At 43.6% G+C, this 22,224-nt stretch overlaps 1 protein-coding gene across 2 annotated transcripts in view; it reads left to right on the top strand.

Annotated features, from left to right (window-relative positions):
• TTC7A (tetratricopeptide repeat domain 7A) overlaps window positions 1-22,224 on the top strand; it is a gene marked incomplete at its 5' end in the record, with an annotated part of 177,059 nt that overhangs the window by 120,521 nt on the left and 34,314 nt on the right. For both annotated transcript variants that reach the window (XM_083858288.1, XM_083858287.1), the window contains one exon: window positions 16,507-16,709. In XM_083858288.1, coding sequence (XP_083714414.1) covers window positions 16,507-16,709 — 203 coding nt within the window. The remainder of the gene's footprint in view (window positions 1-16,506; window positions 16,710-22,224) is intronic.

Raw genomic sequence — 22,224 nt, 5'->3', positions numbered from 1 at the left:
AATCCATGCAATTGACAGTTCTCACATAAGACCTGGCAGTCTCACCATACTTCTCAGCAAAGATTTTCATAGCTGTTTTTGTGGGTAATTTTCTACCAATTAGACTTTAGTTCTAGAACAAAATAGATGACATTGTTTTTGCTACAATTCAATTAATAGTAAGAAAAGAAGTCACCTTATAGAATGCATCATCCTTTGAGTTAATCACATATCTTCACCTTAATGACTTGTGTGGATGTAAATTTCAGTGATGTGTGCTGTGGGCTTCAAAATCACCAGCAAGATTTTGCTTTATTCAGTTTATGCTCCTGATTTAAGGCTGCAGAGAAGGCTGGTGGGAAGCAAAATAAATGGAGTTTATTATGATGAGAAGTCAGGTGTCTGTTGTCCATCATCCTGCAGATAGCTCTAGGCAGTTTACATTTTTGCTGCTGTCTGAAAAGACAAAAGCAATAAAGACGTAGTGCTTGCTGTGAATTGCTATGATTGCTTTTCAGTGTGAATAGAATGCCTTTCTGAAAGGTGTTAATTAATCCTTTTAGATAGAATTTATTTTTATAAGCTGTAACTTTTCTCTCTTATCACTCTTCAAGCCTTTGTTTTGCTTCATGCTTACTTTTAGCTGTACTCGATTCAGGATTGATATTTTGAAAACATGTACTGTGGCTGCTTTGTAATTTCATTACTGAAGTCAGTTATTGTTATGGATGCAGCTTAATGAGCTCCTGCTGAGGTACTGGCCATTCTCTTCTCACAGTAGTGTAGAAGCTGCTGCATTCTGGTATCCTGAGGGATGAAGAGAGATGCAGGTATTTTGAGGTGGTCTTTACCCTCCGTGGAGAAGGGCACAGTGCCTGCATAATTAGAGGATTTCTTGGAAGTGGGCTGACCTTGTGCTGAGCTTAGTGAATGGAATAATCCAAAGGGTGTCACTGACCCTCACTACTAGGATCTTTTCCTTCTGAAAGGAGGGGAAAGGAGGAACAAATATACTTGTAAAGAAGTAACTTTCAAAACAGAGATATTTCATAGACAACAAATTAAACAGAAATGCATGGTTAGAGGAAGTTGAGGTAGTCAGGTGGTTTTGCATTACAGTTCACCCCAAAATTAATGGCTGTGGAAAGCAACAGGTAATTAGTGTAACATCCTGATGCCTGCATATGGAGTCACTTGATATTCATGGAAGGTCTGCATCAGTATGCCGTAGATTTTTATCAGGTTTAGCTTGGACTTGTCCTTTTTCAGTGACTCATCTTGTGACTCCAGGCAAATTGCCTAACGTTTTCATACCTCGGTGTCCTATCTCCAAAGGGAAAAAACATTAATCCGCGTTTGGGAAATTACTCGTGTGTTTTTGTTGTCATTAACACTTCAACCTTTTTGCATGATTCATAAATCCTTAGATAAAGTTATTATAATTTCCTAACCTCATACTACAGTAGATTTATAACAAAGCATCCATCCTTCTCAGACACTCACAGGATGCAGCTGGCTGTGTCTCTGTGCACGGGCATGGATTGAGAGTGCCAAGTTGCAATCGTGTCTGGGTTCCATTGGAGCCATTACAGTTGCCATGCCCCCTCATATCCCAGGGCAGGAAAATTGATGGTACCAACCAGCTGGTCCAGTTAGAACTTTGTGCAGTGAGATTGGGAAGGGGCAGACAAAAACACCTATCCCACAGCTGTAGGGGCTGCTCTTACAGCTCTCTAACAGCCAGGCCACAAAGCCAGCACATACACTTGCAAAAGGGACTGTTAGGGAGTGGTGGCTATCCAGTGATGCTTACATAGGGGAATCCTTGCTGTATCATCCTCCAGCTGCAGCGGGAATTCCTGCCTTGTATGGCAGCGTCCTCAGTCCCTCCAAGTTGGAGACCCCTTGTTCTCTAATGGGTTTCACAAATGCTTATAAAAATATGTGTGTTCCCTTAAGAGTGGTTGAAGGGAAGGCTGTGAACCCTGCAAATGGTTAATAACTTTTGTGCTGTGATAAAGACACTTATTTCACCCTGTCCTGGATTTGTGAGATAAGAATGTATTCTATTTGCCATCTGTTGGAGGTGGGGGGCAGTTATCTTATCTCTTCCAAGAACAATGTCTCCCTCCGGGGAGATGTCTCCTGCTAATGGGCCATTAAGTGACTCGCTGCATGACTGATAAGGTACATCATCCCATTGTGAGATGCTCCACCCAGAAGGAGGAACCAAGCATTCCTACCTGCATAAAATAAGCTTGGTCTAAGCCATCGGCCCAGTTTTTTCTTCACTGGATTCCCAGAGGAGCAGCCATCTTCGCTGGATTCCCAGAGAAGCAGCTTCTTCCCTGCTGGATTCCCAGAGGAGGACCAGGCCCATCTACTCTATCACCAGACCTTCACAGAGAACTATACCCTTCTACAGGATCTCTGCTTCAGCAGCATTTCATCTGCCACTGCAGGAGGCACAGCCACCATCCAACTGGACTTTTGCCAACACCCTGACTCCTCAGGGTGTCAGGTTTTCTGACTGTATCAGTAGTTTTGTTTGTACTAATTACATTTGTTGTTCTTTTTTTTTCTATTTTAGTTTTTTTCTAGTAAATAACTATTATTCCCATTCCCATACCTTTGCCTGAGAGCTGTTTTTTTTTATTTTGAAATTGTGGTAATTCGGAGGGAGGGAGGGGGTTTACCTTTCCCACTTCACAGGAGGCTTTTGCCTTCCTTTACAGACTCCTGTCTTCTCAAACTAAGACAGATTTTGGCGCCCAACGTGGGGCTCGAGGGCATTGAAAGGAAAAAGGGAATAATAGTTCTTAAGTAATCTAATTGTGTGTACTGATATAGAAACATCTTTGAGTGTCACCATGTGGTCTAGCTTACCTTGGTTTGGGTGGCACGTGATCGTGGCTGTATTTCTCCCATTTGCAGGCCCTTATCTAGATATGGGTCCTATAACTAAGGCTACTGTGGCTGTTATCCAGTTTGGCTTATGGGTTAATAAGGTGAGGAATTCATGGATCTTTAACTTCCTCTGGAAGGCAGGTACATGGATTCAGAGCTATCATACACTAACTGTGTGTTTTTGGGGTTACCTTAATAATGGTACCTATTGTGAAGAAATGACACCAGGGGAGATTTTCTCCCAACCTTTTAACCATCTTTTTGGGTCTGCTCCACCAGTTTTTGAAGGGTTAAGATCCACTCTGAATGCTAATGATGCCATACAATGGGTGGTGTTGTTGATATGCCTGTTATATTTAGCACTCAGAGATAAGGGAAGATTAACATGGAGGACTACCCTGACACCTGCCCCAGAGACTAGAGATGCTGCTGTTCCAGAGCCTGACCCTGCCCCACAGTCTGTCTCAGAAATGAACCACCCAGATTGGGTGGGGGTTCTGGTTAAGGAGATACGTGAGATGAGTCAGATGCTGAAGGAGTGCATTTCCCCAGCTATTGAGAAACTCTCATTTTGCCTTCAAGAGGGACAGCCAAATAGTACAGCAGTGGAACCCACAGGTGTTACAACTGTCCAGGGTCCAGCCGAACCACAAAGGCAGTCACAGCCAGCAGCAGTTGCCCCGGTAGAAACAAGGAGGTCTAAGATGAAAGCTGAGCACCCAGATAAGGATAGGAATGGAGGAACCTCACAACCCACAGGGGAGCCAGAGGTTGCAATCATCACCGAGTCCCTGAGGTACGAAAGTCTCCGTAACCTGCACAAAGACATTGTGCGACGGGGACGTGAGGCTTATACTACCTGGTTACTCCGGGTCTGGGATCTTATGGGTACAGGCGTGCAGCTGGATGGTGGTGAGGCAAGGAACTTGGGACCCTTGACCCAGGACTCAGGTATGAATCAGATTTTTGTAAGGGAGCCAGGGTCTCTTTCTCTCTGGGAGCGGCTTTTAATGAGTGTCAGAGAGAGGTTTGTCCACAGGGAAAGAATGCAGGAGCACCACCATAGGATGCGCTGGAAGACCCTTGAGGAAGGGATCCAACAGCTGAGGGAAGTAGCAATATTGGAGGTACTCTTCGGGAGGGATGGACAGCATGACAATGACCCCGACAAAGTCAGGTGCACAGGGCAAATGCTGTGGAGCCTAGCAAACCTTGGGCCATCTCAATACACCACTTTTATTGCAACAATTGATGCAGATACTAACCGAGAGACCGTGGGTTCTGTTGCCAACAAGCTGAGGAATTATGAGAGCATGATCAATGGCCCAATGCAGGCTCATATCTCAGCTGTGATTAAGGAGTTCAAAGAGGAGATGAGGGAGATGAGGGAGGAGATGAAGAAAGTTAATGCAGCCCCTGTGCGAGTTACAGGCCCCAAATTCAGTGCCCAACATTCCCCAGCTAGAGACAGAGGGTACACCCCAAGGGCCAATTTGTGGTTCTTCCTGCGTGACCATGGGGAAGACATGGGTAGGTGGGATGGGAAACCCACTTCTGTCCTGGCAGCACGGGTGCGTCAGCTCAAAGAGGGAAACTCTAACCGAGGAACTTCCACCAAGGTGAAGGTAGCCTCGACCTCCCATGACCGAGCTGCCGGGTATGATGTGTCAGATCCCCTTGAAGGAACCTCTAGTATGTATGCCCAGGAAGGGAATAACAACCAGTGTTAGAGGTGCCCTGTCTCTAGCCAGGGAGAGGCACGGGAAAACCGGATCTTCTGGACAGTGTGGATCCGATGGCCTGGCACATCAGAGCCACAAAAATATGATGCTTTAGTTGATACTGGTGCGCAGTGTACTTTAATACCATCGGGACAGGTGGGGGCAGAGGCTGTTTCCATTGCTGGTGTGACAGGGGGATCTCAGCAACTGACCCTGGTGGAGGCCGAGGTGAGCCTGACCGGGAAGGAGTGGAAGAAACATTCTATTGTGACCGGCCCAGACGCTCCATGTATTCTAGGCATAGACTTTCTCCGGAACGGCTATTACAAAGACCCAAAGGGACTCAGGTGGGCTTTTGGAATAGCTGCTGTAGAGGCAGAGAACATTAAGCAGTTGAACACCTTGCCTGGATTATCAGAGAACCCGTCTGCAGTAGGACTCCTGAGGGTGGAAGAGCAACGTGTGCCAATTGCGACCTCGACAGTGCACCGCCGGCAATATCGGACAGATCGAGATGCTGTGATCCCCATCCACCGGATGATTCGTGAGCTGGAGAGCCAAGGGGTGGTCAGCAAAACTCACTCACCCTTCAACAGCCCCATCTGGCCTGTGCGCAAATCCGACAGAGAATGGAGATTGACTGTGGACTACCGTAGCTTGAATGAAGTGACTCCACCGCTGAGCGCTGCCGTGCCGGACATGCTGGAACTCCAGTACGAGCTGGAGTCCAAAGCAGCAAAGTGGTATGCCACTATTGACATTGCTAACGCGTTTTTCTCCATTCCTCTGGCAGCAGAATGCAGGCCTCAGTTTGCTTTCACGTGGAGAGGTGTGCAGTACACCTGGAACCGACTGCCCCAGGGGTGGAAACACAGCCCCACCATCTGCCATGGACTGATCCAGACTGCACTGGAAAAGGGTGAGGCTCCAGAACACCTGCAATACATCGATGACATCATTGTGTGGGGGAGCACAGTGGCAGAGGTGTTTGAGAAAGGAGAAAAAATCATCCAGATTCTCCTGAAAGCCGGCTTCGCCATTAAGAAGAGCAAAGTCAAAGGACCTGCCCGAGAGATCCAGTTCCTTGGAGTGAAATGGCAAGATGGACGCCGCCAGATTCCCACTGAGGTCATCAACAAGATCACGGCGATGTCTCCACCGACCAGCAAAAAGGAAACACAAGCTTTCCTGGGTGCCATAGGATTTTGGAGAATGCACATTCCCGAGTATAGCCAGATTGTGAGCCCTCTCTACCTGGTTACCCGCAAGAAGAACGATTTCCACTGGGGCCCTGAACAGCAGCAAGCCTTCACCCAGATCAAGCAGGAGATTGCTCATGCGGTAGCCCTTGGCCCAGTCAGGACGGGACCAGAGGTGAAGAACGTGCTCTACTCTGCAGCCGGGAACAATGGCTTGTCCTGGAGCCTTTGGCAAAAGGTGCCTGGTGAGACTCGAGGCCGACCCTTGGGATTCTGGAGCCGAGGTTACAGAGGGTCCGAAGCCAACTACACCCCAACAGAGAAAGAAATCTTGGCTGCCTATGAAGGAGTTCAAGCCGCCTCGGAGGTGATTGGCACGGAAGCACAACTCCTCCTGGCACCCCGACTCCCGGTGCTGGGCTGGATGTTCAAAGGAAAGGTTCCCACTACCCACCATGCCACTGATGCTACATGGAGCAAATGGATTGCCCTTATCACCCAGCGTGCCCGTATTGGGAATCCGAATCGCCCTGGGATTTTGGAAATAATTACGAACTGGCCGGAAGGTGAAAACTTCGGTCTCACTGATGATGAGGAACAGGAACAAGTGACAAGGGCTGAAGAAGCGCCACCATATAACCAACTACCAGCAGAGGAAACATGCTACGCTCTTTTCACTGACGGTTCTTGTCGCATCGTAGGGATAAACCGAAAGTGGAAAGCAGCCGTATGGAGCCCCACACGACAGGTTGCACAGGCTACCGAAGGAGAAGGTGGATCGAGCCAACTCGCTGAGCTCAAGGCTGTTCAGCTGGCCCTGGACATTGCTGAAAGGGAGAAGTGGCCAAGGCTCTACCTTTACACCGATTCGTGGATGGTAGCCAATGCTCTGTGGGGGTGGCTGGGAAGGTGGAGAAAGGCCAACTGGCAGCGCAGAGGAAAACCCATCTGGGCTGCTGATATATGGAAAGACATTGCCTCTCGGGTGGAGAAACTAACAGTGAAAGTCCGTCATGTAGATGCCCATGTCCCCAAAAGTCGGGCTAATGAGGAGCACCAAAACAACGAGCAAGTAGATCAGGCAGCAAGAATAGAGGTGTCAAAGATAGACCTAGATTGGCACCATAAGGGGGAGTTGTTCCTGGCTCGATGGGCCCATGATGCGTCAGGTCATCAGGGCAGAGATGCCACCTACAAGTGGGCACGAGACCGAGGGGTGGACCTAACCATGGACAGCATTTCTCAGGTTATCCATGACTGTGAGACGTGTGCTGCCATCAAACAGGCCAAGCGGGTGAAGCCCCTATGGTATGGTGGACGGTGGTCCAAGTACAAGTATGGGGAGGCCTGGCAGATAGACTACATCACACTGCCCCAGACACGCCAAGGCAAGCGCTACGTGCTGACCATGGTGGAAGCCACCACTGGATGGCTGGAGACCTACCCTGTGCCTCATGCCACCGCCCGGAACACCATCTTAGGCCTGGAAAAGCAAGTCCTGTGGAGACATGGCACCCCTGAGAGAATAGAGTCAGACAACGGAACCCATTTCAAGAACGGCCTTATCAACACCTGGGCCAGAGAACATGGTATCGAATGGATATATCATATTCCCTATCATGCTCCAGCTGCCGGCAAAGTTGAACGGTGCAACGGACTCCTTAAGACCACCCTGAAGGCACTTGGTAGTGGAACTTTTAGAAACTGGGAAATGAACCTGGCAAAAGCAACCTGGATGGTCAACACCCGAGGGTCCATCAATCGAGCTGGTCCTGCCCAGTCTGAACCCGTGCGCACAGTAGATGGAGATAAAGTCCCTGTGGTACATATGAAAGGTATTTTAGGAAAAACTGTTTGGATTAATCCCACCTCAGGCAAAGACAAACCCATCCGTGGGATTGTTTTTGCTCAAGGACCTGGTTATACTTGGTGGGTAATGCAGAAAGATGGAGAAACCCGTTGTGTACCACAAGGAAACCTAGTCTTAAGTGAGAAATGGGTGTAAGATTTCATTGTGATGCAGATGGAAATAGAATAAGGGGTGGATAATGTCCTGGATTTGTGAGATAAGAATGTATTCTATTTGCCATCTGTTGGAGGTGGGGGGCAGTTATCTTATCTCTTCCAAGAACAATGTCTCCCTCCGGGGAGATGTCTCCTGCTAATGGGCCATTAAGTGACTCGCTGCATGACTGATAAGGTACATCATCCCATTGTGAGATGCTCCACCCAGAAGGAGGAACCAAGCATTCCTACCTGCATAAAATAAGCTTGGTCTAAGCCATCGGCCCAGTTTTTTCTTCACTGGATTCCCAGAGGAGCAGCCATCTTCGCTGGATTCCCAGAGAAGCAGCTTCTTCCCTGCTGGATTCCCAGAGGAGGACCAGGCCCATCTACTCTATCACCAGACCTTCACAGAGAACTATACCCTTCTACAGGATCTCTGCTTCAGCAGCATTTCATCTGCCACTGCAGGAGGCACAGCCACCATCCAACTGGACTTTTGCCAACACCCTGACTCCTCAGGGTGTCAGGTTTTCTGACTGTATCAGTAGTTTTGTTTGTACTAATTACATTTGTTGTTCTTTTTTTTTCTATTTTAGTTTTTTTCTAGTAAATAACTATTATTCCCATTCCCATACCTTTGCCTGAGAGCTGTTTTTTTTTATTTTGAAATTGTGGTAATTCGGAGGGAGGGAGGGGGTTTACCTTTCCCACTTCACAGGAGGCTTTTGCCTTCCTTTACAGACTCCTGTCTTCTCAAACTAAGACACACCCATAAGACAGTGTACACATACTGGTTTTATCTGTAACTTTTCTGGCTTTGTGACCAGCATGGTTTGTAGGGAAGACAATAAAACACCATCTTTGGATGTGCAGCTGCTAAATTGAAATGTGTTGTACTGTAACAGATGCTGTACCTTGTCTTTCCCTGCAGCAATGCCTAGTGATCTTTGGCAAGCTAATTTTTTATAGCCTCCTCTAAACAAAGAGCTGCTTGATGGATATGTGGTCTCTACAAAAGTCTTTTTCTCTTCCAAGCATCAAAATAAAACTGTGAATTCTCACTGTTAATCTCATATCCACCATCTCTTACAGGACCACCTAGGAGTACAGTATGGGCTTCCATATCTTTCTGTTTTCTGCACAGGTAGTCAGAGCTTTGGAAGAGTAGTGTGCTGTCCCCAAAGATGAGAAACATCCCCTGCAGCAGGCATGCTTGGAATACTAACAGACATATTCTATTTCCAAGTGTTCTGCAGCAAAGACTGTTAACACAGCTTGTCTGGTCCCTTTTAACAATAACCCCCTAGTCCTCTTGAATGTAATGGCTGCTTAAAAAGAAACATCTCGGAACACTTGAACATTTATGAGCCTAAACATTATTCTTGGCCCCGTGTCTGAGAAACAGCTCATTTCAGGGAGTACTTAGGAACAGTGCTACAGTGCACATGCTGTGGTGGTGCAGCTCCAGGAGAGGTGTTCATTATACAATTTTTATGCTCCTTTCTCCTCTTTGTTCTACTTTTCATGGCCGAGAGCTTGAATTCAAGTTTGAGAAGAGGCAAGAAACTTCAGTGGCACTGGTAAAGCTTGTTAACTCCTCCCTCTTCCTGCAGGAAAAGCTACAAGGGGAATCCTAGAGATTATTAGTGCTAATACTTCTAACAGGCATGCAGTACTTCTCCTTTTTGTTTAGAAAATAGAGTCATGCTGTTTGGGCAAAGAAAATATACTTGAAATCATTCAAATTTATGACCAAAATTTACCTTCATTTGACATTTTTATAAGATCACTTTTGACTTAGAGAGCAAAGCATGTCAGTATTGGAAAGAAATAGTGTTAATAGTTCTAGGCTCTTTGGGTAACTGGAATGATTTCTTATCTGAAGTATGTGTGATTGTATTTCCAGGCAGTAATAACCATATGCTCTGTTTATACAGAGCATTTTAGAATGCTACAAGCCAGTTTTAATAAGAGTTCTAATATTCAAGCTCCTGTTACTGTATTATTTTAAGCTTTACTTTTAACTACAAGGTCCACTTTGTTTGTCTTTACTAGTAGTTTATATCTGACAATTTAGCTTCTTGACTAACCCAATACTTTACCAAATATGGCCACTCACAGCAAAGTAGGTCTGGTAATTTGATCTGAGTTTGGCTAAATGCCTGCTAAGCTCAGCCTGTGAACCTCACCAGGTAGACCCTAAGGCTAATTTAAATGAGCATTTAGAGAAAAATGATGAGGATACTATTTTGTGTACTCACAGTGGGGCTGGAGTGGGCTACCTGCTGTTTCAGTTACATGCTTAAGTTTAACCTAGGAAAAATAGTTTATACTGAACATGCTACAAACAAGAAATGCAGAGAGCCAGTGCAGCAGAGAACAGTGAGCTAATGGAAAAACATCTGCTCCCCCGAGTTATGTACAGCAGGAACTTTTTTTTTCCCCTTTGCAAAACACTTGTGATTTATTTATTTTATTCCATATGGGCCAGTTCCTGGGAAAAATCTGTGTTAGAGGAGATGGGCTTTGTTCCACAAGAAAGTGTTGTCAGGGCCGGTGGACTGAGGTCTCCAACACGCTGGTCCGGAGCCATGGAGCCGCATCCTGGCAGCAGCCAAGGGTGCAGCCAGGCCCTCCCCTGCTGCCCCTCTGCTCTCCCAGCACAGCTGGTGTTTGCACAGCCTGCGCATGGGCACTCCAGTGTTTCTCCTGCTCCAAGCTCTTAGCAGTTCTAAGGCTCTGCAAGTTATTAGCTCTGACATTAAAGGTGTTCATCGGGTATGGGAGGCATCTTTCTTGATATTGCCAGAATAGCTGGATCAGATGCTGTCCTCTAATGCAGCACTGGTTGTTGAACCAATTGTAATATTTTTCTTTCTTTATTTAAGTTCTTTCAAATTTTAGAATTTCAAGTTTAGAACTTCCCCATTCACTGCTTGAGTTCTTGAGCTCCATAAATGCTGCTAATTTTTGTGTCTCTTTACAGTGACACAAAGCACTGTGAAAGGCTGGAGCCTGGTGAGGGGAAACAGGAGAGAGTCGTTTATTACACTTCCATTTCTGAGGAGAATAAAGGTGTACTGCCAAGATGGTTCCCCTGCAGTATTTACTTTCTAGGAGGGATTAGGAACACTTCAGCTGGTGATAGAAATGGTAAAGTGAGCTGATTTTGTCCGCTTTGAAATGAAGTTAAGAAGACAGCAGTAGTTCTGCTGAGCCTCTTGGCTTAGCAAGCTTTGTTTTAGACTTGTGGTAGAGACTAAAGATCATGAAATTCCCCATTTCTCTTCATCTGAACATCCTCAAGAGGGATTAATAAGTTTTGTTCTACACTCTCCAGTTTGGTTTATTTTATTTTCTGTCAACAATGAATTTAAAGAGTCAAAAGGATTCTTGCAGTCTTATTTCAGTACAGGACATTTGGGATTGCCTCCTCTATTCCTGAGACTTCTGGATGTTTCTCATTGCTGGAACAGGATGTAAAACTTTGCAGACTGGTAATTCTGTGGCATGGACAGTCTTCAAAGAGCACATACCATTTCTCAAAATCTGGGACATGCAAACATTCACATGTGTCTTGAACACTCGCTTGTGAAGGAAACAGGCAGCAGCTACTGATGCCTTCTGTTAAGCATTCTGTAGAAAATTTGCCAAGAGATGGAGAGAAACCAGTTGCACTGCCAGAGAATGACTGAGAGTACCAAAAACTAGCATTTCCTCAGTAAGTTTGGACGAGTGATAAAATGTACACAGTTGTGAAGAAGGAGGCAGGACATTTGTACCAGAGACAGAAAATAGGAATTTATACTTGACTGGGCTGATAGTCATGTTTTGACTGCACCATTTAGTATAGAAAGTAGCTTGTTGCACTTCTGTACTGCTTCCAAAAAGCTTCACTCTAATGCTGCATTTGTACATAAAGGAGCTTGGTGGTCATTTCAGGCCCTGTGAGACCTGAAGCTTTGGAATTTAACGCCAGTTCCTGGAATTCAGTTTGCATGCAAAGAGGATGTAAATCTGTTGCCTCATTCCAAAGAGCAAGTGGCTGAGCTCAGGTGTATAGGAACCAGCAGCAGTTTTCTGTACTTCATTTCTGTATCAAACGTTTGCATCACATGAAATTATTGTAGTCAGGATATGCCTGGAGGAATCTTCTGTCTAATCTGCCACGAATTGTCAAGGTACTGTGTGCAGGGTGGTGTCATAGCATGGAACAATGACTAAACCTAACCTGCCAGCAAGGAAAGGCAGTGGGGGAACCCTTTGTCATGGTAATAGCTCACTAGTCATTGCTGATGGCAGAGCTCTCTCAGAGTGGGTCTTTCCAGCTGGCTAAGGGCTCCTGCAGTAACGAGCATTAATAATTCCTCAAGGCAGATGATGTGGAAGAGAAATCACCTTCCAACACACCCTCACAGGTGCTCTCACCTTCTAAAGTGTGAAGGACTGCTCTGCACTGTACCATTCTGCTGGGCATTTGCTGTTACCCTGGCCGTGTCACTATGCAGTAACATTTTTGGAGTGGATGAGAGTAGAGTGCTTTAGATGCATCAGGCACACACAACCAAGTGATGTGGAGCAGTCTACTTTGTGGGAGTTGAGTGCTGCCTCTTGGATAACTCAAGTAACGAAATTTTAACTCTTGAGTTGTTCACATTGCAGAAAAACATTTCAAATCTGTTTGATTTATTTTGGCTAGAATTAAAGTTGTTGCTGCAGTGAGAAGCACTATTGCTCTTGACACTGCTTTGAAATGGGGAATAGAGTCAGTGTTCAAGGTGATGTTGAACAGCTCTGTTTCTCAGACAACAGTGTGGTGCAGACATGACTGGATTACACTGTTGTTACACAACTGATGGACTCCCTAACAGAACTCTGCAAATAATTTTATCTTGGAGAAAATAAGGGGACTGACTGTAGGACACCCAGCTTTGACAGTGTTCTGGGAATTGCTCTTGGTCTGTGCATTTGTTAGTGGTCTTTGGAGAGCAAGTAGGTGATATGCTTCTGACAATTTTCACTTGATTAAGGATCTTCACTGTGGATGAGCTTAAATGCCGGCAGAAATAGCTGAAAGAACTAGGAGCTCGTATCAGAAGTTAATAATAATCCCAGTGCAGAGGCATGCTGCTCTTAGCCCAGTGCTAAAATGAGTGCATCAGTCCAGTTGCAAGTCCAGACAGAAGAGCCCGTAACCACAAGATAACAGTTGTTTGGAAGAACAGTGGAATAGGCTGGACAGTTCTGCAAGGGAGCACAAATTGGAAACATAAAGTGGATCTGAGAAAGGGATGAATTATGCTAGGCTGAACCTTGAAGTCAGCTGGATAGCTGTTTGTGGTCTCAGAGCAAGCATAGGCTTCAATAACTGAACTGAAAATTAATGATTCAACCTGTCTTGGCCCATCAATGCAGTGCACTGTCTCTTTCCCGTAGGTGAGACTGCTGAAATATTCCCTAATGTAATTCACATTCAGACTTTCTGTCATTACTCCAGAGGGAATAATAGAAGACTGGTATATCCAGGACTATCATCTCTCTGCTCAGTAGCATTCAGAGAGCTTTTAGGTCAAAACAGAACATAAATTTGTAAATATATTTAAGTTTTTATGGAGATGGTGTTAAGTGGGAGAGAGCAAGGAAGCTTGGTTTTAGATTCAAAGCTCTGAAGAGTGTCTCTACCAAGAACAATCTAGTACAATAATGAGAGGTTCATAAATGGTTTCCCTGAAGCATTAAACTTTTCACAAGATAAGAATTACAGCTATGAGATACCTGTGTCAGCATGAGAAGGTATTCTCCGCTTTGAAGTGGAACTGGATGCCAAGTCTCCATAACAGAACTTCCTCACAAGGGGTGCTATTTTGGTTAGATGTTATTTACAGCAAAATTAGGTTATATAAGGAGATAGGCTGATTAATCCAATGGTCAGGAAGCTGCTAACCCAGGTAACATGAAAGCAGGTGTTTCAGTACTTTCAGTACCACTGAGGGTATTACCATGGGAAGTTTAATAGGTCCTTGGTTTCTTTGGGTTTGATTTCTGCCTCTAGCTGTGGTTTTATTCCATGTTACATAAGTATGTCTTGTTAATCTGTAAATAAAGTGAGTGTGTAATAGAAGTGAAAAATGAGTTTACAGAAAACACATTTTAATGCAGGTCTAAATGGTGTCCTTTAATGTCTATTTTTAGCTGGGTAGCTAAAAATTTAAATAAGCTTTCCTTTCGTAACCAAAAGGCACCCCTCTCATTCTTTTTTATGCAAATTAGGCCTCCCACATCATTAAATCATTTTTATCGACTATTGAGTCTGCAAAAAAATGGACTGAACTTTAATATGCTACATTACCATACCATAAAATGCAATTTGTAGTTCTTATTTAGATTCTATGTTGCTGCACTTCCTCTAAATAATTGTTATTACTGAAGAAGATTTACAGGCACCATAGAAAGAATAGATTTTCTCTATTTTGCATGCATTGAAACACCAGCCATGCATGAATTCACATCTAAACCCACTTGTTCCCAGTTCTATTCTGAAGCCAAATAAGCCACATTATGCTCTTAGTTGCTAATAGAGCTTTTGGTATGGCAGTATCCAAAATTTCTGCTGACTTCAAACAGCACCAGGATTTTACCCCTTCCTTTGTGCTGCTAAGTTTGTGCAAACTTTGGGGAATGTTCATCTTTAGGCTGTGAATTGTCGCTTTGCACATCCTTGGGCTTATTAATGCCACATGCATGGTGTCAGCTGCTGTGCAGCACTTGGCAGGAAAACGCTCTGTTCCTTGGAAGTGCAAGGAAAACACTGTCCTCCCACCAATTTTTGCCTAATGCTGTGCACATATTCAGCTTGACAAGGTACATGGCCTTTCTTTCTGTTATTATAGATAGCTGCAGCCTCTTGGAGCCAAGGGAAGGGATGCATGCAGAGATTTTGTGATTAACCAGAAAGAAATGCATATGAGTCATTCTGAAAGAGTATAACTCTTCTGAAGGAACTAATATTTTGCTCATGTTGACAGCCTTGGAGAATGACATTTATCTTGTACCATAACCTAGGGATGGCTGAGAAATATTCAAGCATTTTCTCAACAGTGTTTCACCCTTCTTTCACCGCAGAAGTGGAAGGGTGTTCAGCCGTGCTGTCACTTCACTACAGAATAATTTTTGGTGTGCCGGTAGAAATGCCATTAGTGATCCCAGCTCATGTCAGACAGGCCAAGGTGGAGCTTTCCCGTGGTCAGGCAGGGGACTGCCTTTGAGATGCTCCCCTGCTCACCTCTAGCAAGCTCCGCATCACCATGCCAAGTCCTCACAGTCATCCAGGTCTCCCATTGTTTTGAAATTGCAGAGTTTCAAAGCTATTCAAGAGGAATTTTCACTCTAATTTCCCCCACTCACAGAGACTTCCTGAGAGTATTCACTGCCTTAAAAAGTCAGGACATTTAAGGTTGTGTCTAATTTCAGAATAGTTTTTCTAAATCTGGAGCCTGAATTAGTAATTTTGAATTGGACTCTTGAACTGTCAATACTTACTGCATGACATCAGTAAAAAAAAAAAAGAGAGAGACACTGAGTGTTTGCAGTGAGAACATGCAAAACACAGGTTATGGATCAAAGAGCAATGTATGAAAAGAATTATTTTATCTACATACATGCTTACATATTTTTGTATATGTATATATATAAAAACAGTTTCCCTTTTCAATTACATGTGCCAGTGAAAACTGAGTATCACTTTTGACCTTTTGAAAGAATTTAATATCTAGTAAATCTGGAATTAGAATAGAATATTTCAGTTGGAAGAGACCTGCAACAATCATCCAGTCCAACACCACAATCATCTAGTCCAAACCTTGAGAAATGTTGAAGTTTAACCATGAGATATGCTACAAAGTTTATCATGAGAAATTATTTTATTAACAAGTTGACATTCAAACTTGTAAGTATGCCTGTTACGTTTTTTTTTCTAAGAAAACCACTAAGATAATTGCTGAGAGTTAAGAAAGTAAATGAGCAATCTCTTCCAAGAGCTGTATTTAATTTTCTTGTAATATATGAGGATGTAAATGGTAAATACACAGTATAAATAAGGCTATATTATAAGAGCCTTTTGATTTTAACAGTCTCTGAAAAATTGATAGTTGTCTCATAGATTTGCCAAATAAGTAGAGAAAAACACTTCTAATCATCTTTTTAAATGGGAAAATACTCTCCTAAGTAAGCTATCTAGTGTCCAGCTCAGATATGTCCTATTACTCTAACAGTTTTGACGTTCTTGGTAGGCAATGATGGCTTATTCTGTTCTTTTTTCACCCCCAGATTATTTGGAAATACCTGTGATGACTCCAAGTAGCTACCAGCCCTGCTTCCTCAGGGCTCAGTTCAGCACTATTTACTTTCCCAATGGAGGAATCCTTAAGGCCTCTGTCAGGACACGACCCAGAGGTGTCCATGAACATCTGTATAGATCTCTTAGCATTAGGAAAAGATACATTTGGTGAATCCAGTCGTGATAATAAGCAGTAACCATAGTACTAAGCATTGTGCAGGATCATGGCCTCATGTTTTAATATGCTTAAGTCAGATGATATATAATTAATATGAAGAAAGGTCTCTGCTTCATTTCATCTAATGGCAGGGTGTTTTTTGCCTTATTTTGATGGCTTGGTGTTTTGTTTTTCCTTCAGCTGAACTCTTCCTGGAACAGCAGCATCTCAAAGAAGCAGGCTTTTGTACCCAGGAGGCAGCTAGTCTTTTCCCCACATCTCATGCTGTACTGTACATGCGTGGGAGGCTTGCAGAGATGAAAGGCAATTTGGAGGAGGCTAAGCAATTGTATGATGAAGCGCTCACAGTGAATCCAGCTGGAGTGGAAATTATGCACAGCCTGGTGAGTTTGCAGGGGCTCAGCTCCATTATAGTATTTATGTTCCTGATTAACTGTAATAAGAGGGGAGAGAGGGCTCATGCTTGCTCTGGATGCCATTGTCTTCCTAATCCTGAGAGCAAGTGACTGTTCCAAGAATAAATTGGGTAGTTTGAACCTCTATTTTAAGACTGGATTGAATGTTTTTAACTAATTAGGACTTATGTCAAAAGTAAATATTTTAGTTGACAAAGGCTGATACTTTTGGAAATCAGTTCAATGCTTTGTCTTTGCTGTTTTTACTACTGTTATGCATTTTAAATAAGCAGTACATTGATGTTTGAAAGATCTGAACTAAATAGCTAAGATAGATAGATAGATATAGGGTTTGTAAAACTTGGGCTTGTTTCTCGTGTCTGCTAAAATCAGGATAAACTATGAGTTTACAGTAAAATGAATCTGTTACAGTTGTAAGCTGCAGCTTAGTTCCAGCCTTGTGTAGGGGCAGTGACTCCACATTTGTGGGGGTTTTTTTTGGTAACACTCCTACCCAGCAAGTATTCTTTTTCTGTGGCACCAAGCCCAAAACAAACTGTTTTCCAGACACAGGGCCTAGAGTTTAATAGCAGTAATAATTATACAGAGAGATTTGTGGACGACCAAAACCTACTCCTCTTGTGAAATCAGAACAGTTAATCGTATTTCATTGATGGTGTGTCTTGTTAATTGTAGCCCTTACCAGGTCTCTCAGGGATTTTAGAAGTTTGTCTTGACTAACTTAATTTTTACAGGAATTCTAAATCCATGTGACTGCTTAGTGTCTTTGCTAGCATATTTGTACCTCCTGGTATAAATTTGACCCTGATGAGGTTTGCTGGCAACTCCAAAACTGAGGAGTATCAGTGTACAACAGACCAAATGTTAAGTGATGTTACAATTAGAGAAAATAAAACCTACAGGCAGAGAGCAAGATATTTGGTAATAATAAATGTTCAGTACAAAAATAGCAAATTAATAGCTGGTGCATGTCAGGAGAACATTACAAGACTGCTGTACTTGTCAGGCTTATATGGGGCAATAATATTACTTTGTTGTAATACAGCCTTTACAAATTCACTCAGTAAAAACCTACCCAGATGGAATGATGTTCTTTGCTCTGTCATAATTTAAGAGAACTTGCTGATACCAGAGAAGCCATCCAATTAGATGCCAACATGATAGTAATAGCTCTCATTTTTGCCTTAGTTTATGGACATAACCAGATTCTCTGTCTTCACATTTCAGATGCTTGCAGTTTTCTGAAACTGTAGTAACTTGGAATAAAATTTTCCAAGGTGCATATCTCAGATGTTCTGGCCCAGTTTACTTTAGAAAATGTCATCCCAACATGGCTTTACTGTTTCTGAAAAGGAGACTAAAGAAGAGACCTTAAAAACTTCTACAATATCTTCTTTACTGTGCCTAATGTCTCCAGTTTTGTCAGGAATGGGTAACATATGCATGTGCTTTTTACAATTCCTGAGAAAATCTTTCCTAGGTTATCCAAGTAACCATTAAAAAACATATATGCTTAGTAGATAAGTATTTCTGAAAGCTTTATGGAGTCTGTGAATGCTTATTCCCCTCAAATTCCAGTAATTTTCAAGCAGGGCAAGAGTAATGATCCTTGTAACTACTGGCCTGTCAGTCTCACTTCAGCAACTGGTAAAATTCCAGATGTTATTCTGGGAGGTATTGAAAAACACCTGGAAGTGCAGTCATTGGTCACAGCCTACCTGGGTTCGTGAGGGCACCTATCCCAGGCCCAGTCTGGGTGTACCTACAGCATGGGGCACAAGAGGCTGGAGAGCTGCTTCGTGGAAGGGGACCTGGGGGTCCTGGTCAGTAACAAGGTGAACCTGAGTCAGCAGTGCCCTGGCAGCCAGGAGGGACAGCTGTGTCCTGGGAGGCACCAGGTACAGCATGGCCAGCTGGGCAAGGGAGAGGATTGTCCTGCTCTGCTCTGAGGCAGCCTCAGCTCAGGTGCTGGGGGCAGTTTTGAGTGCCACAGTATAAGGGTATTAGACTATTAGGGAGTGTCCAAAGGAGGGCAACCAAGACAGTGAAGGATCTTGAAGGGAAGACATACGATGAGCAGCTGAGGTCACTTGATCTGTTGAAGAAGAGAAGACTGAGGACAGACCTCATTGCGGTTACAACTTCCTCATGAGGGGAAGAAGAGGGGCAGCCACCGATCTTTTCTCTATGGTGAGCAGTGACAGGACCTGAAGGAACAGCCTGAAGTTGTGACAGGGAGGGTTAGGTTGGACATTAGGTCAAGATTCTTTACCCAGAGGATGGTTGGGTACCGGAATGGGCATCCCAGAGAAGTGGCCAGAGCACCAAGCCTGCCAGAAAGCGTTTGGACAAAGCTCTGAGGCACACAGTGTCACTCTTGGGGCTGTCTTGTGTGAGACCAAGAGACGGTCTCAATGATCTTTATGGGTCCCTTCCAATTCATAGTATTCTATGATGATATTTTAGTCAAGGGATAGATGTAAAATTTAGAAGAGCTGAAAAAGACAGTGAAATGAGAAATTTGAGGGCAGAGACTCAGTCTGTAAGCAAGTAGGGAAGAGGAAAGAAACTGAAAAAGTGAGAGAAATACAGATAGATAGGAAATAGGGTAAGATAGATAACACTGAATAAGACTGGATAGGTAGGAAGACACATGGATGGAGGGGTGGGCATGTTGGAAAGGATGAATTAAAGGGGTCAGTCTTAGGAGAATGACAAAGGAGCAGGAACCTGTAGGAATACTTCCTTTCCATGTCCTTCAGTCTCCTTAAGATTCTGAATCTTCCCATCCTGCTGCCAGCGAAAAATCAGTTGCTTATGCATGTACCTCACCTCCTTTAACTTGCTGGCAGCCTGTGGTTCACATCTGTTAGCTAATATAGCAAAGGTCTGGTCTATCCCTGTGATATGAATCATGGCAATAGTTACATGGTGCCACATAATGGCATTCCTTTGTGTGCTTTTCCAAAAGCTAGGAAATTGCACATAACAAGTTAGAAGCATCTGATGATCACTATAGAAAACTCTGTAAAGAAATTAATCATTCTGCCTTCAGAATAGAGCTGGAATAGTGTGCAGTAAACAAGGCTTTTAGGGCTATACATCAAATAAAAAGGGCAAAAATAAAATATTGAACGGCTGCTTGCTAAGTGATTTGTCCTGTGTACTGAATGAGACACTGTCCCCATGGAGAACTTAAGACTAGGTTTATGCAATTGAGGATGTAATGTGACAAGTGGCAAATTCTGAATCTCCTTGAGGCCATCAGACGAAAACTGAATGTCTTTCAGCAATGTATGTATTAGCCAAGTACTAGTTGTACTTTTATTAAAAATACAAGTTCTTGAGCACAGTATGTTCAGTCCCCTACCAGAGAGAAATATATGTCTTGGATTATGCAAGACAGCAAACTAGATTATGAGCTAGTTTCAAGGAATTTGAAATGATTCAAGACACATACACAGGCAGATGGAATTAAATTCACATGTTTCAATACTGGTCCCCCCCAGTCTGAATACATTGTTTTCTCACTCTAGTAGTACCGTTGTGGATATGTAATAGTTTGTGGAAAGAGGACCTGGTTGTGAGAATTACTGTTTGACTTGGTACAATTGCCATCCAACTGACCTAGTCCACTTTAAGGGAAAACTCTGCTGTAGACAGTGCCGAGCCTCCCTGGTGTATCAGCATCAATTAGCAAAGTAGTCATGGCTCTTCCCCTGGGCTCTTGGAACTGGGTTGTCAAAGCTATATTTGGAAAATTCCAACCTGAAGAGCGTTGCTGGCTTTAAATGAAGGGCACAGATCTAGCAATGAATGAGTCCATTGGGTGTCAGTAACTTCACCTTTACGCGGGGTAGAGTCGGCACCATGATTACACACAAGCTGTTTCTCTGTGCTGTGAAAATGGCTGTGTTTTACTGTGACTGTAGGGTGTTTACAATAGCTGTCAAATCAGCATGCTTTCCATATAAAGCACACTGCTGCATGGCAGAGCAGCACCGTACAGCAGCACTGCAATGCCAAGCACATCCCAGGGGGTGGGTGCCGTGCTCTGCTTCATCCCAGGGGCCTTTGGCGCTTGGTGTCCAATGCTGTGGTTAGGAAACCACAGACACTTCGAAAATACCACACAGCTGTGCTGCTTCCTGTAACACTTGCAGTTTCTGAGTGTCACTGAGTGATGTCACAGGATCCTTAAGCCTGTATCAGGAATCCACTATTGGCCTTTACAGAGTAAGTACTACTAGCTAATACGTAATCTAAGGAAGTATATTTGTTGAGGAATTTTGTTTTCCTTTGAAAAATATACACAAAATCAGCTTTCAGGGCTATTTGAAGCATAATCCTGGTGAGGTGAGCAGCTACTCTTTTGGTTAGATAGCTGCCAGAAACAATTAGCTTGGGTTGGCCCCTAAAAATTTTACATCCTTGGGACCATAGTTTCTTTAATAAATACAACTTGCTAGGGTTCTTGGCTCCTGATCCCATCTCAAAAATTTCTGTCATCCCTTCCTTTACTAGAACAGCTGTTGTTTTCTTCTTCCCTTTCACAGGCTCCTTCTGAGGCCTGCTTGCAAGGGTCATAGAGCATTTCTCCCTCCTGGAGGCTGATAGAGTTTCTACTAAGTAGGTATCTTTGCTGGTCTAGAAACAAGGGCTTAGTCCATATCTCCTTCTCTTATACTGGACCTCGGACAGCACATTTCTACAATCAAATAACTATGACTTACTACTTTCAGCATGTACCAAATTTGGTTATATAACGTCGTGCAATACACAGCTTTGGGATGGTGATAACAAAACTGACATGTGCCCAACCGAGTCAGAAAATATAACATAAGCTGGGGCAGATGACACCTCCTTTAAAAGCAATACACAAATCCACCTACCTGTATGTAACTAGAGAAAGACACTGAAATTTGTTAGTTCCCAGCCACAGTGCATTCAGTACCATTCTCACTTTTGATTCAGAGGAGGAGAAAATCAATGCCAGCATTGTTGGATTTGAGTCCGAAAGCTCTATACATAATACTGCAAATTAAAATGAAAACATACTGAGATATTCAGAAGACTTCTGCCTAGCATGCATCTCACATAAGCAGTTCTCAACACAGTTCAGGGAAGAAGAGAAAGAATCATCTCTTTGAAAGGGAAGGAAATGGGCACCATCATCTCCATCACTGTGCCAGATTTAATGTAAACAATAAAAAAATACCATCAAAACAAAGCAAAAAAAATTGACTCATACTTGGATATTACTGCATGCAGTGAAAAACTGTAATGATTCCTTACTTCTCTTGAAGACTGGGGCAAGGGCCATGAGGTTGATATCAGAATGCCATGTAGCTGTCTGCACTACCTCATCCCTATCCTTGATAGCAAAACAAAATGAACATTATATTGGGTTTTGTTCATAATGTGTCCCTGTTCGTAATGTGTTTTGTTCTGACTACATGAATGAGTGGAAAATATGATCTTG

The sequence above is a fragment of the Zosterops lateralis genome (assembly GCF_965231275.1).
Source record: "Zosterops lateralis genome assembly, chromosome: 3".
NCBI classification, from domain to species: domain Eukaryota; kingdom Metazoa; phylum Chordata; class Aves; order Passeriformes; family Zosteropidae; genus Zosterops; species Zosterops lateralis.
Note: the sequence above shows the minus strand (reverse complement) of the source record. Positions and strands in the feature narration are given on the sequence as shown.